Source organism: Convolutriloba macropyga, chromosome 11, assembly GCF_964194025.1.
Source record: "Convolutriloba macropyga chromosome 11, txConMacr16.3, whole genome shotgun sequence".
Classification (NCBI taxonomy): Eukaryota; Metazoa; Xenacoelomorpha; order Acoela; family Convolutidae; genus Convolutriloba; species Convolutriloba macropyga.
Window position 1 is genome coordinate 22053177 of NC_134478.1, and position 16641 is coordinate 22069817.

Consider the following 16641-nt stretch of genomic DNA (forward strand, 5'->3'; position numbering starts at 1 on the left):
CACCTTCCATTATTGCCCCTAGCAGCCATTTAACAACATCAAACCCTGGATCAGGTTAACTGGCTACTGAGGCCAGAAAAAAATAAAAGACAAAACATGAAAAAAAATTGCAAATTTTATCAAAAAACTTCTAAAAGTCGAAAAGTTAAATTGTTGAAAACAAATACATTGAAACTAAAAACCATGCAGTAACTTTTTGTCGGAACGTGGAATATGTTTTCTCGCACTTCAGAACGGACGAATATCAAAAATTGACAAAAAATTTAGGAAGCCTTCAAAAAATTGCAGATTTTATCAAAAAATACTTAAATTTGAGACATTAAAATGTTCAAAACCATTTCATTGTTACTAAAAACTATGCAGTGCCCTATTAACAAACCTCAAAAATATTGCCTGGTCCCTGAAGCTGGAAAAACTGAGACGAAAATTTTCAAAAACCTGAAAAATGCGAATTTTGTCAAAATGAAATGCTAAAGTTTGTGATATTCAAAAGTTGAAACCCAATCCACGGCAACTAAAAATTAATCAATAAATTATTATCCAACCCCTGATGAGGGTTTCTGGCCCCTGGGACTCAAACAACTTGAATAATGACAAAAAATTTCAAAAAAATTGCAAGTTTTGTCAAAAAATGCTAAATTTCATGATGGCAAAAACATGAAAACCATTCCATTACCACTAGGAACTCTGCAGTAACCTATCATCAAACCCTAGAGGAGGTTTCTTGACACCTAGGGCAAAAAAACTCAAAAAAGACAAAAATTTTCAAAAACCCTGATAAAAATAGAAAACATTAGTATCATTTTGCGTGTTTGTGTTTGTATTACCAAAACATATAGCTCATAAAATGGTCATAACAAGCAATTTTGTCTCGCGAAAAGGCCTTCATCAAATTTTAAAAACTTCAACCTAAGACTAATCAAAACAAAAATCACAAAAAACATGAAAAATTGCACCATTTTGAGTCCAAAAAGCTTCACCTGTTTATCCCGTTTTGAAAGATCAAAGTCACTGCAAAATGTGTGAACAAATCTTAAAAAAAACACAGCGCACCAATACAATTCAAATTCTTTGAATTGTAAAAAAATAGGAGAGCTATAATAGCCGGCTGAGAAGATGAGGGCGGCTATTAATAACTATACATTACAAACTAAGCTACTCTTCAAAAACAGAAGTCAACAAACAAAAACAGAGGTCACGAACAAACTTGCTCAAGCTAAGAAATCTAGAATACCAATACTCCTTTTTGAGTCTTAAAAAACATGCGCAAAGGGAAATAAAATGGAGAGCGAAAATATAATAGCGGCTATTATCAGCCTTAGAAAATTATAAACGGTACGCAGACTCAATTAGAGAACCCAGGGTACAATTTCATCGGTCACTAAAACTTTGAGGCTGAGAGCTGTTTGAGTTAAAGAAGTGAAAGTCCTATTGGACACTAAGTTCAGGACAAAAAATGAGACTTTCACTTCTGGAATCAAACCGCTATAAATAATCGGCTGCTTTGCTATCAGAGAGGGAATAGTTATGTTTATTTCAACTCCCGTATATTTTTAAGAACATTTTTCTTTCACTTATCTGCAAAATTGTACTCAGTTTCAAATGAAATTCAACATTTCCGTACTCGTTGGTTCGCTAAATACGTTACAAAATTTTGGCGCCCCTCGGGCCTTGTGCCCAGCACTCGGACACATTTTGTTCTAATATATATAAAGAGGTACACAGGACAGTTAATATCTTCGGTCTTTACCAGTTTATCCCAATTCTTATTACGAAAAGTCAAATAGCTCAAGCGAACGAATGAATGTTCTAGAATTATCAAAAATATCAAGCAAAAATTTGCGTAACAATACACAACACGACCAGCGAAACACACTTCCTTGGGGAAAACACGCTTGATTTGAAGTATCAATTAAAACTGGCCGAACATGATCATCAAAGATAACTTTATTAACCATAACAGAGTTCACAAGATCCGTTTCTCATCAGAGGTCTTCGCTCTTCAAAATTGCGAAATGATTCGACAAATGAAAGTTTAGAACGCACCGCAAATTTAATGAAGAGGTTGGGGTCGAATTTTTCAAGGAATAGGTTGGTTTTGATCAATTTCATAGGAGGAAATACAATACAAAATATTAACTAGAGAAAGACAACTGAATACATATACAAGACAAGTGGTAGGGCGGGATTATACTAGTATAAGCAAAATATCTCCAATAATTTACATATAAATTTAAGTTTTCGATTTATGTATAACAATAGTCTAAGATGAACAAAGATACAAAATGAAGTTACAATAGTTTAATTAATTAATTAATTAATTAATTAATTACCTAATCACTTGGATGAAAACAGTACAGTTTGTTGAAAACAATTCTTGTAGAGTTCAGTGTAAGAATGATTTAAGCGAAAAGCAGTTTCTCGAACAAAGCGACACAGTTATTTTAGAACAAGTCTTCGAGAGTTGTGTCGATGTCATTGAACAAGCCATCACCAGGAGTACCTAAACAAAATGATATAACTAATGGAAAATTAAACTAATATTAGAGATAAAACATTGAAGTGCATCAATATGGATATCACAAGGCAGAAATTTAGTTTAATGTAGTTCAGATAACTGAAAAAATATAGCAAGTATTTTTCTTAAAAAAACAACCGACTAATGTCGAAAAGATTTCTCTCTCACGACAGGCACAACTTGATTTTATTTTTTGCAGCTTGAGAAACAAAAGAAGTCGATTTTAGAAAAATTTAGCGTGAGTAGAGGCACTAACTTCACTAAGAGGCAACAACTACTTCACTTAGAATTTAATGTAGACAACACCTATTACGAATTGAAGTGAAAACATAGCTGGCAGATTGCCAGCAAAAAGCTGTGATAACACCAACGAATAGATGCATTCAGACGTTAAAAAACTTTTAAAAAAATTAGTTTCACTATTATTAGGTCTTTAATTGACTAAGATTTGTGCGGTTGAAATGCCCTCAAATAACCTCCAATCAGAGTAAAAATCATTTTAAGCGTTAGCGTCAAGAACTCTCGCAGATATTTTTTAAGCGAATGAACAAAACAAATCAAGGCAGAAATGGGGGAAAAATGTCAAGTAAAAATTCAGACAAAAACATAAAGCGACTAACGTCGGAGGAATTACTCTGGAATGACTGGCGAGGAAAGCAACTTAGAAGGGGCGTATGCTATAGAAACATTTGTGGCGCAACAACTTGCAACTTGGACGAGGTTCGAACCCTCAACCTCTCGGATTAAAGTCATGGACATTACTCACTACGCTACACGTGCTATGTACAGTCTTGGCTCACAATCGTTTGTATTAGCAAAAGACTTAATTTCTGAATGCGCGCAATTGAAATCACTCAAAAATCAAAAAGTCAAACGTGAAAAAGTCAACCGAGCAGTGAAATCGAAAGAATGTTCTAGAATAAAACAATCCAGCAAAATTTTGTGTAAAACATACGTTTACAATAATTGCGTCAAACTTTGTTCGCGAGCAATTACGGATGGTATGAACAAACAAACGCTGATTTGAAATAAGCTGCGATACCTGAGCTCTACTCAGCAATCGCAACTTTCAAAAACAAACGCATGAAGGTTGGACCAATTGCTAATAAAAGTATTAACTGTCCTATCCTACATTCAAACTTGTTTTTGTAACAATTTTTCTGAATAGGAGAAACTAATATCACTCAAAAATCAAGAAATCAAGCGTGAAGAAGTCACCCGAGAAGTGAAAAAGAAATGTTGCTTTAAAAATACACACTTTTATAACTGTTCAAGAGCAATTGAAAACAATCATTGAGCAATTATAAATCAAAAATTGAGACATTTAATTTCAACTTCTTCAACATGTTCCGAAAAGGTTAGAAAATGAATCTAATTCTTTAAATTGTCTCAAAAGTATATCTTGGCCATTCATTAAATTGAAAAAACTCTGACAAAATTTGAAAAAACTTTAAAATTATTTCTCTTGCACTGGCGTTTATGTCCCACTAATATTTCTCAGACTCTTGGCTGCTGTGGTTATTCGCTGTACGACTTGAACTGATGAGCAACATAAAACATCCCAAACTGCACGATACTATGACTAAGGCTAGCAGGGGGTTCGTAGATGTGTGTGTGGGGGGGGGTGCGTAAGTAGTGGGTGGATATAAGTAGGTGAAGCGTGCAAGGTAGGTAGGTGAAGGGTGGTAAGGTAATTAGGAGGAGGAGGAGTGGGGGGGGGGGAAGACAGGGGTTAGTTAGGAGGTAAGGGAGGCGGATGTTGGCAGGTAGAGGTGGAGGGGAGGTAGGTAGGTAAACTGAGGCGAGTCTGTAGTTTAGACAAATAGGAGACTTATGGGATCAACAATTCGCAAAATGACCTATTTTGCTGGAATGTTACCAGCAGTTCCCAAAAACTATATATTACAAATTGAGCTACTGCTAAAATCCTATTTTCAAACAGAGAAGTCAACGTTCAAAAAACGAGGAAAATGGTCAAATAAAGTCAATTTCAGGTACGAACAAACTTGCTTCAGCTAAAAAAACCTGTGTAATACTAACACTCTTTTTCGAGTCATAAAAACACACGCATTTACAAAAATTCCAGAAGCATTCAGGAGCAATTAAAAATCCTAAACCAACAAAAAACAGCAAATACGGTTAAACACGGCAAAATTTTACAAAAGCATTGTGTAAGCATAAAAAATCAATTATCTATAAGCTTTTTTAACCATTAAAAAAGTTTAACTAATTCTCACTAGAAACCCAATAGAGCTTGTCATCAATTGAACTGTAATCAGAGAAGAAGAACAGAAAATACGGCACAACATAGTTTCTTTGAAAATTATAAACATACCCGGCAGATTGCCGGAAAATAGCCGCCGTTGGTACCATAACGACGATGGCGATTGAAAGGGAAAATAATGAAAAAAGATTTTTGTAGGAAAACAATTTTAAAGTGCAAACTATTTTGATGTCATTTTGTAGTTGAACATACTCCTGTTTCATAGTGAGGCAATACAGGAGCTAGTATCAATAGCAAAAAGCATTAAAGATGATAACTAAGACTTATGAGATTAAAGTTCGAGTAGCGGGCATCTAAAACTGGGCTTTGTGGGTTTATTCCGTTTCTATTTATGATTTCGTTGTTTGATACTGTCTAATTGCTTTGCTGCGCAACTGCTGTCTTAAGCACTTTGAGTAGAATGAGCGATGAGTGAAACTAGGCTAGCGAAGTCAAAAAAGATTTCACGCAAAATGTTGAACAAGCTGTGAACTAAGGTAAAGCGAAAATTTTTTGTTCAGCGAAGTAGAAAAACAGGAGCGCTCTAATAGCCTGCTGAGAAGCTGAGGCGGCTATTTTTTACCAACAAAAACCATAAACTACTTTAAGCCCCATTAGAAAAATGAAGAGACTTGTGTTTTCTCATAGTGCCATTTTTGAACAAAATGAAAAACTTAACCTGCGGATTTTACACGAAAAGCCACATTTGACCCGAAAAAAGCCGCCGTTGGGACCAAAACAAAAAATGAAAAAATTAACAACACCCTAAATTTTTCAAAAGAGTCTTCTATCTTAGAACGCATTTTCATTAGATTCGATAAATATGATTAATCAAGCTTCCCAATTGGAGGACAATAAGCTTAATACTTATACCTGTTATCAGCATAAACGAAGGTGTTTAGATAACTCAATGCACTCAGTCTTTTAACATTGTCTTAGTTTAGTGCCCAGGTTTTTTTGGTTCTCCAGTTTCTTTTGATTGTGATTTCTGATCCTGAGCATATTTGCGAAAATTTGATGAAAGAGCTCTAAATTCCAGCCGTTGAAACAGTGAGTTAGGTAAGTCACTCAACCGTGAAATTCGTGAGTGAAGAAAAGGTTTGCAGTTGTTATAGCCCCAAAGGAACCCCAAACAAAACCCAAAAAGTTTCTGAAAAACTTAATAATGTTGAAGTCAGAAACATAGCCGGAAGACAGCCGTCGTTGATGAGCTTGATACAAATTGCGATTGAAAAAGAAAAGAGGCACAAATGGACAGAGTTTTTATCTGAGTGTCAAAAAGTTCGAATCTGGTGTGCAGTTTCAGTTTGATTCTAAAACTATAGTTTACTCAGCTTCTAAAACCAAAGCCATTAAGCTTAAAACTAATGTCAGCTAGCAATCACCCAAATAGCCTTAGATAACCTAATGCGCTATGACATAATGAACACGATTTATCGGTTTATCACGTTTCTTCTGATTTTGCTATTTTGACATTGACCGTTTCAACTACATTGCGTAATTCAACGAGTTGAATAAGTTCAATGAGTCAACCGTGACAAATGTAACTTGTGTAAAACAAAAAACGTTATCAAAAGGTATAGCGAATAAAAAAAGCACAGCACCTAAACAATAGCCGTTGAGAGGCTGATGGAGGCTATCAAAAAACCATTAGCTGTAAATTGAAATTTATTTCTGCCGATGAGACTTGCCATTAACGATACAGTTAACTTTTTTGAAACAGATTGATATTAGAGTGAAAAAAAATATTAGCTGCCAATTGAGGGAACGTAGATGCATCTGTACACTATTAGATCACAGGTATAAACAATGGAAGCATTCAGGGAGAAATATCAGAAAAGAAAGTTCTTTGCAACCAAAACTTCATTGCATTTCTACTAAAAGTGACTATGAGAGTTAGGATTCGATTCAGTCAATATTAAATGCAATTAAAAATGCAGTGGGTAAAATATCGCCTAGAGTCCAAAAAAGAGCAAAACTCCGTCAATTACCAGTAAGCATCGCGGCACTATCAAAACAACCCATTTTTCACTTTACTCTAGAGTAACCTTTAAACAACATTAGAAAATTAAAAATATACCCGGCAGATTAACGAAAAATAGCCGCCGTTTATTCCGATAACCAAGATTGGGATTCAAAAAATACTAATAAAAATGATTTCTGTACACAAAGCTTGTGTCATTTTGGAGCTGAACATACTCCTGTTTCGTAGTGGCAGAGGCGCTAGTATCCATACCAGTAACCATTAGAGATGGCAACTAAGAACAAAGTTCGAGTAACAGGTATCTATAATTGGGCTTTATCCCGCTTCTATTTCAGTTTTGTTTTTTGATACTCACTGTGTTTATTTTGGATTGCTTTGCTGAGCAACTGCTTTCTAAAAATACTTTTAGCAGAATGAGAGAAGAGTGAAACTCGCCTAGAGAAGTAAAAATGATTTCACGCAAAATGATGAATAAGCTGTGAACTAAGTTAAAGCGAAATTTTTATTCGACGAAGTAAAAAAAACATAACAGGACAAATCCTGAAATACAATCCAACGAATTGAATGAGAAACGGAGAACTGATGCACCAACAGAGAACTGCAGCAGACCAACAGAAAAAGTCAACAAACTAAACAAAAAAATAATCATTGCTAAAACTTGAAGCTTTTACACTGCCAAAATGTTAGAATTCAGAATACTCAGACTCACGCACAAGCCTTGAAAAAGGTTTATTTGCCACTAGAAGTAAAAATTTGACAAATGCTTCCAAAAATTGGAAAGTGTAAAATTTAAAGAAATTTTCCAAATTTCGCAAAAAAAAATCCAGAACATTTTTTGTCTCTGAAGTTCCCTCATGCAAGCCATCCACATGACATAAAAAAGATTCGTTGGCCAGTAAAGATTGTTAAACTCAGAAAAGGACTAAAAATTTTTAAAAAATTAAAACAATTGCAAATTTTAACAAAAAGTTGCGAAAATTCGTAATATTAAGACCTTCAGAACCATTTCATTATCTCCAAAAACAATCTAGTTCCCTGTTTCAAGCGTTAAATAATTTCAATGGCTCATAAAGATCGACAAACTTGAAACATGATAATAATTTTCAGAAAAATTGAAAAAAGTTTTTTTTAAAAAAAATGGCTGAAGTTCGTGATTTAAAATCTTGATAAACATTCCATTACATTTATAAACCATGCAATAACCTATTAAAAAACTTAGATGAGGTTCCTTGGCCCTTTAGGATGGCGAAACCTAAAAAATGACAAAAAATGTTCATAAAACTCAAAAAAAAATGGTAAGTTTTATCAAAAATTGCAAACATTTGTGATATTAAAATGTTGAAAACCATTCCATGCCCAGTTAAAATTTTTCAGTAATCTATTTCAATTTCCTAGAGGAGGTTTCGTTGCCCCTGGGGGCCGGAAAAACAATGACAATATATGTCAAAAAATTTGAAAAAAATTGCAAGTTTTATCAAAATAATGTGATTCGTGATATTAAAATGTTAAAACCATTTATGCAGTAGCCTATTTTCAAACCGTAAAGGATGTTCCTTGATACCTAGGGCTGAAAAACTCAAAGAATAACAAAAAATTTTTAAAAAAAATGTAAAAATTAGTATAAATTTGCGCGTTTATGTTGGGTACCAAAACATATAGCTCTTAAAATGGTCATAAGAAGTATTTATATTTTACAAAAGACCTTTATCAACTTTTACAAACCTCAACTTTAGACTGATCCAACAAAAATTTCGAACAAATGACGAAAAGCCGCGAACAATTGCAGCATTTTGGGCTCAAAGCCTCCTAAAAATGACCTTTTAACTTTGAATTGAGGCCCTCCCAGCAGCTTCACCACTCTAACAACTTGAAGCACAACTAAATGTGGCTAAGGGCCTCTAATTAAAATCGATGCCGGCTGAGCTTTACCTGTTTATCCCGTTTTGAAAGCTTAAAGTCATGAAAAGAAGTGAAAACAATTCTTGGATTGTAAAAAATAGGAGCGCTATGATAGCCAGCTGAGAAGCTGAGGTGTCTATTAACTTAGGGAAAAACAGCTTGAAGAAGACGCACTTGAACAAAAAAGTAGATCATTTATCGAAGAAATTCAATTTTTCAACTACATTTCTCGCTCTGTCTTAAAACAAAAAAAAGAAAAACCACTCACTCTTCTCTCCGCTCTTCGAACTTTATCACTAAATCTTTCGTTGTTTGATACTGTCTAATTGCTTTGCTGCGCAACTGCTGTCTTAAGCACTTTGAGTAGAATGAGCGATGAGTGAAACTAGGCTAGCGAAGTCAAAAAAGATTTCACGCAAAATGTTGAACAAGCTGTGAACTAAGGTAAAGCGAAAATTTTTTGTTCAGCGAAGTAGAAAAACAGGAGCGCTCTAATAGCCTGCTGAGAAGCTGAGGCGGCTATTTTTTACCAACAAAAACCATAAACTACTTTAAGCCCCATTAGAAAAATGAAGAGACTTGTGTTTTCTCATAGTGCCATTTTTGAACAAAATGAAAAACTTAACCTGCGGATTTTACACGAAAAGCCACATTTGACCCGAAAAAAGCCGCCGTTGGGACCAAAACAAAAAATGAAAAAATTAACAACACCCTAAATTTTTCAAAAGAGTCTTCTATCTTAGAACGCATTTTCATTAGATTCGATAAATATGATTAATCAAGCTTCCCAATTGGAGGACAATAAGCTTAATACTTATACCTGTTATCAGCATAAACGAAGGTGTTTAGATAACTCAATGCACTCAGTCTTTTAACATTGTCTTAGTTTAGTGCCCAGGTTTTTTTGGTTCTCCAGTTTCTTTTGATTGTGATTTCTGATCCTGAGCATATTTGCGAAAATTTGATGAAAGAGCTCTAAATTCCAGCCGTTGAAACAGTGAGTTAGGTAAGTCACTCAACCGTGAAATTCGTGAGTGAAGAAAAGGTTTGCAGTTGTTATAGCCCCAAAGGAACCCCAAACAAAACCCAAAAAGTTTCTGAAAAACTTAATAATGTTGAAGTCAGAAACATAGCCGGAAGACAGCCGTCGTTGATGAGCTTGATACAAATTGCGATTGAAAAAGAAAAGAGGCACAAATGGACAGAGTTTTTATCTGAGTGTCAAAAAGTTCGAATCTGGTGTGCAGTTTCAGTTTGATTCTAAAACTATAGTTTACTCAGCTTCTAAAACCAAAGCCATTAAGCTTAAAACTAATGTCAGCTAGCAATCACCCAAATAGCCTTAGATAACCTAATGCGCTATGACATAATGAACACGATTTATCGGTTTATCACGTTTCTTCTGATTTTGCTATTTTGACATTGACCGTTTCAACTACATTGCGTAATTCAACGAGTTGAACAAGTTCAATGAGTCAACCGTGACAAATGTAACTTGTGTAAAACAAAAAACGTTATCAAAAGGTATAGCGAATAAAAAAAGCACAGCACCTAAACAATAGCCGTTGAGAGGCTGATGGAGGCTATCAAAAAACCATTAGCTGTAAATTGAAATTTATTTCTGCCGATGAGACTTGCCATTAACGATACAGTTAACTTTTTTGAAACAGATTGATATTAGAGTGAAAAAAAATATTAGCTGCCAATTGAGGGAACGTAGATGCATCTGTACACTATTAGATCACAGGTATAAACAATGGAAGCATTCAGGGAGAAATATCAGAAAAGAAAGTTCTTTGCAACCAAAACTTCATTGCATTTCTACTAAAAGTGACTATGAGAGTTAGGATTCGATTCAGTCAATATTAAATGCAATTAAAAATGCAGTGGGTAAAATATCGCCTAGAGTCCAAAAAAGAGCAAAACTCCGTCAATTACCAGTAAGCATCGCGGCACTATCAAAACAACCCATTTTTCACTTTACTCTAGAGTAACCTTTAAACAACATTAGAAAATTAAAAATATACCCGGCAGATTAACGAAAAATAGCCGCCGTTTATTCCGATAACCAAGATTGGGATTCAAAAAATACTAATAAAAATGATTTCTGTACACAAAGCTTGTGTCATTTTGGAGCTGAACATACTCCTGTTTCGTAGTGGCAGAGGCGCTAGTATCCATACCAGTAACCATTAGAGATGGCAACTAAGAACAAAGTTCGAGTAACAGGTATCTATAATTGGGCTTTATCCCGCTTCTATTTCAGTTTTGTTTTTTGATACTCACTGTGTTTATTTTGGATTGCTTTGCTGAGCAACTGCTTTCTAAAAATACTTTTAGCAGAATGAGAGAAGAGTGAAACTCGCCTAGAGAAGTAAAAATGATTTCACGCAAAATGATGAATAAGCTGTGAACTAAGTTAAAGCGAAATTTTTATTCGACGAAGTAAAAAAAACATAACAGGACAAATCCTGAAATACAATCCAACGAATTGAATGAGAAACGGAGAACTGATGCACCAACAGAGAACTGCAGCAGACCAACAGAAAAAGTCAACAAACTAAACAAAAAAATAATCATTGCTAAAACTTGAAGCTTTTACACTGCCAAAATGTTAGAATTCAGAATACTCAGACTCACGCACAAGCCTTGAAAAAGGTTTATTTGCCACTAGAAGTAAAAATTTGACAAATGCTTCCAAAAATTGGAAAGTGTAAAATTTAAAGAAATTTTCCAAATTTCGCAAAAAAAAATCCAGAACATTTTTTGTCTCTGAAGTTCCCTCATGCAAGCCATCCACATGACATAAAAAAGATTCGTTGGCCAGTAAAGATTGTTAAACTCAGAAAAGGACTAAAAATTTTTAAAAAATTAAAACAATTGCAAATTTTAACAAAAAGTTGCGAAAATTCGTAATATTAAGACCTTCAGAACCATTTCATTATCTCCAAAAACAATCTAGTTCCCTGTTTCAAGCGTTAAATAATTTCAATGGCTCATAAAGATCGACAAACTTGAAACATGATAATAATTTTCAGAAAAATTGAAAAAAGTTTTTTTTAAAAAAAATGGCTGAAGTTCGTGATTTAAAATCTTGATAAACATTCCATTACATTTATAAACCATGCAATAACCTATTAAAAAACTTAGATGAGGTTCCTTGGCCCTTTAGGATGGCGAAACCTAAAAAATGACAAAAAATGTTCATAAAACTCAAAAAAAAATGGTAAGTTTTATCAAAAATTGCAAACATTTGTGATATTAAAATGTTGAAAACCATTCCATGCCCAGTTAAAATTTTTCAGTAATCTATTTCAATTTCCTAGAGGAGGTTTCGTTGCCCCTGGGGGCCGGAAAAACAATGACAATATATGTCAAAAAATTTGAAAAAAATTGCAAGTTTTATCAAAATAATGTGATTCGTGATATTAAAATGTTAAAACCATTTATGCAGTAGCCTATTTTCAAACCGTAAAGGATGTTCCTTGATACCTAGGGCTGAAAAACTCAAAGAATAACAAAAAATTTTTAAAAAAAATGTAAAAATTAGTATAAATTTGCGCGTTTATGTTGGGTACCAAAACATATAGCTCTTAAAATGGTCATAAGAAGTATTTATATTTTACAAAAGACCTTTATCAACTTTTACAAACCTCAACTTTAGACTGATCCAACAAAAATTTCGAACAAATGACGAAAAGCCGCGAACAATTGCAGCATTTTGGGCTCAAAGCCTCCTAAAAATGACCTTTTAACTTTGAATTGAGGCCCTCCCAGCAGCTTCACCACTCTAACAACTTGAAGCACAACTAAATGTGGCTAAGGGCCTCTAATTAAAATCGATGCCGGCTGAGCTTTACCTGTTTATCCCGTTTTGAAAGCTTAAAGTCATGAAAAGAAGTGAAAACAATTCTTGGATTGTAAAAAATAGGAGCGCTATGATAGCCAGCTGAGAAGCTGAGGTGTCTATTAACTTAGGGAAAAACAGCTTGAAGAAGACGCACTTGAACAAAAAAGTAGATCATTTATCGAAGAAATTCAATTTTTCAACTACATTTCTCGCTCTGTCTTAAAACAAAAAAAAGAAAAACCACTCACTCTTCTCTCCGCTCTTCGAACTTTATCACTAAATCTTTCCGCTCTTCGAATTTTATCACTAAAACAAACTTAATTCCCTAAACTTTTGGTTTATGCTCACTCACTTATCAAAAAAAAACAGAACGGAAGAATAGTCGAAAAGAGACAACTCGAAGTCGTCTCCGCCAAATCAAGTTTTCTTTCAAATATCTAGCATGAAAAAAGAGAGAAAGTTACATACGTCAAATAAGGCTAGAAAAATGTCAAAAATTATTAAATCTAAAGATAGGAAAATTTAAAATTTTTATGTCAAAAACACAGAATACTATATCGCCTCCTCGAGTCGTAAAAACAAAACCACAGCGCCTCTTCTAGTCTTAAAAAGACAACGCCTCAATATAATCAAAATCTTTTAGATTGTAAAAATTATAGAGGGCCTAAATATTAGCTTTTGAGAGGCTGACAGCGGCTATTAAAAAAGCCGGCAATTGAAAATACCTTCAAAACAACCATGCTAGTAAAAACATGAAACAGCTTCATCACAAAACGCTTAACACATTGCCGTAAGTTTGCCAAAAAAATGGCTGCTGTTTATAAACTTGAGGCTAACCGGGATTGAAACAGAAAAAGAAAACATAGCCAGCAGATTGCCGGAAAATAGCCGCCGTTGACGCGCTTGATGCACATCGGGATTGAAACAAAAAAAGAATTTTTTTCTATTTTTTTTCCAGTATCAAAAAGTGTTCTAATTTGGAGTGCAGTTTCAGTTGGATTCTAAAATTATACTTAATTCAGCTTCTAAACTGAAAGCCAACAAGCTTAATATCAATGTCAGCTAGCAAACACTCGAATGAACTTTGATAACCTAATTCTCAATGATGACAGGGCTTTATCGGTTTATCCCGTCTCTTTTGATTTTGCTCTTTCGACCTTGACTGTATTCACTATCTTGCGTAATTCATTGCGTGAGTGGATTTAAAAACCATTCAGTTGAAACAGTGAGTGAGGTAAGTCAGAAGTCAAACGTGAAAGTCGTGACTTATGTAAAACGAAAAACGTGATCAAAAGGTAAAGAAAGCGAATTAAAAAAGGAGAGCGCCTAAATAATAGCCGTTTGAGAGGCTGACGGCGGCTATTAAAAAGAACCGAAATGACAAGCACTTCTCTCTAAAAGCCAATCAAAAGTGTTCCAATCTGATGAGCACTTTAACACAGATTACACAATTATACTTATGTTCGGCTTCTCCACTGAGGGCTATCAAGCTTAACAATACGCATGCAAGCTATAAATTATGTCTTATCGGTCAATCCCGTTTCTTTTGATTTTCCTCTTGACAGCATTCAGTATATTTCTAACTTTATTTAAATTAATGCTTGAATGCTAAAATCAGGAAAATAAGCTTAATATTACCAGTTTGCAGTACACTCTAAAATTATCCCGTTTCTTTTTGATTTTGCTCTTTTGACCTTGACCGTATTCACTACATTGGGTAAATCAACGAAGAAATAATTTCAATACCGCTCAGTTGAAACGGCAAGTGAAGTTAGTCAGGAGTGAGAAAAAGGTGTTCGGAGAAAATAAGTTTAAAAAAGCCTAAAAACAAACAACTAAATATCAGTTTTGCGCACTCCCGAAAACCGTGGTATCAACAAAAAATCACTCTCCAACTTTGTTCTACAATCAACCTAATCTATTTTTTTAAGTATTACATTTCCAGATTCAAATTTACTCCGATTATAGTTCGTCTATCATAAGCACTATTTTCAAGTGGGGTTACTGAAACGAATGCGGGCATTTACGTATTGAGCTAATTTTTCCAAAACAGGTTTTTGAACATGGAACCTTTTCTGCACTTAAAGATTCGCAGTATAGATTGACGAGCACGTAAACAAACAATATTGCGTAACGCAAAGCAACCACGATCTGGCAGTGTGTTTTGACATCATACGATACAAAATTCTCACCTATTCTTCCCATAGTATTATTGAGTTCTTTGTCTCTGGGTAAGAAGTTCTTCTCGATAGCCTGTTTGATGAGAGAGGAAGAGCCCTTGGGATCCAGATCCATCGCCCATGCTAAGTTCATCAGTTCCAAATGAGGCTCACCTAGCTTCTTGTAAACCTGTCCTATTGAGAAGTAGAGAAGGCTTTCATTTGGTATTTGCAATTCCAGCTCTTGCAGAAGTTTCAGCGCCTCCTGAAAAAACTTTGAACTGTTGTGATGTTGCGACTCACAGTCACGCATGTCAGGTCATTGCCTCAAATCTCAATTTTCCTCTCGTTCGGCTTATTGAGTCTTCGAATTCTAACAAAACGAAGGTAATTGGAACAAAAAACAATAGCATAATGGTAAACATAGCCGGCAGATTGCCGGAATAGCTGCGGAAAAATAGACCTGTGTGACATATAATAGAGATAGAATCAGATACAGATCTAAATTAAAAAAAAATCGACGCCGCTCGAAAAACTAGGTAAAAAACATTCACCGATAAATTAATAAAGCTCATTAAAATTTATTCCTCAGAAGCCTCTTATAAGGGACCTTTACTGCACAAATGAGTTCCTTTGACCTTAAACAAATTCAAATTAAACTTAAGTTTTAAAGTGCAAAAGTCATTTTATTGAGTGATGTAAGTCACGTAAGATCAAAATCTAATCACGCAATTAACCTAAAAACTTTTGCTAAAGCGAGTGAGAAATGACGTCACGCGCGCAAATGCCGTTAGTGAGAGGAAGAAGTCATTCAGAAAATTTGACTTTTTCAGTTTTGCTGCGTGAACAAATGTAAAACGAAAAAAATGAGCGTCAGACGACGAAACAAAAAAAACCAAGAGCACCGCAATATAGCTTCGCTCAGCTTACAGCTTCGCAGCTATAATAAGCATTACAGATGGGAACGAAGAACAAAGTTCGAGTAACGGGCATCTAAGATTAGACATTATCCCGTTTCTATTTTGACTTCGATTTTTGATACTGACTCTGTTCAATTTGAATTGATTTGCTGAGTAACAGCTATCTAAAGACACTTACTTCTAGCAGAATGAGAGAAGAGTGAAATTAACCTAGAGAAGTCAAAAAGATTTCACGCAACATGTTCAACAAGCTGTGAACTAATTTTTTCTCGAATATATCTCCAAGATGCTAGAACAAATCAATTAGTCTTAACAGACCTTGTGATACAGATTCTGTTCGATGAATGAGCTCCTACACAAGAGACAAACTGAAAAAGCATACGTAGTGAGAAAATTAAACATAGCCGGCAAATCGCAGGAAAATAGCCGCCTTTGACGCAAATCGGGGTTAAAACAAAATGAGAAATTGACAGCATTGTTTTCTTAGTCAAAAATTGTTGCGAAGATTTGAGTCTAAATTTAATATTAATTCAGCTTTTATACTGAAAGCTATAACGATCAAAACTAATATCAGCTAGCAATGGCTCTAAAGAGCGTTCATAACCAAATGCACTATAACTTAATTACTGGGCATTAACAGTTAATCGCGTTTTGTTCGATTATGCTTGACATTGACCGTATTCACTAATTCAATGAGTGAAAGAATTTAAAATCCATTCAGTTGAAACAGCGAGTGAAGTAAGTCAAAAGTCAAGCGTGAAAATCGTGACTTATGTAAAAACGAAAAACGTGATCAAAAGGTGAACCGAATTTAAAACATAGATGGACAAGTCCTGACGTACAATTCAAAGAATTTTCATTGACTAGACAGAAAAACTAGACCTGAAATGGACTATGAGTGAATTGAGAAAACCATTTTAAAAAAATCAGATCAAAAAATAAGAAAAAAACAAAAAATTAATGTCAAAACGCCGCATGTGAACAAAAGAACCACTAGCGCGAAATGAAAATTTAATTCAAACAAAAAACTAGGCCTAGAATGAGCTGT

The 16641-nt window shown here is 34.5% G+C and overlaps 1 protein-coding gene across 2 annotated transcripts in view; it reads right to left on the bottom strand.

Moving 5' to 3' along the window:
• Window positions 1–1897: 1897 nt before the first annotated feature.
• The window catches only part of LOC142349520 (cell division cycle protein 27 homolog), a 167297-nt gene continuing 152553 nt past the window's right edge, over window positions 1898–16641 (bottom strand). For both annotated transcript variants that reach the window (XM_075401138.1, XM_075401137.1), the window contains exons 16-17: window positions 14707–14938; window positions 1898–2503 (exon numbers count right to left, since the gene is read on the bottom strand). In XM_075401138.1, coding sequence (XP_075257253.1) covers window positions 2445–2503; window positions 14707–14938 — 291 coding nt within the window. In that variant the 3' untranslated portion in view covers window positions 1898–2444. The remainder of the gene's footprint in view (window positions 2504–14706; window positions 14939–16641) is intronic.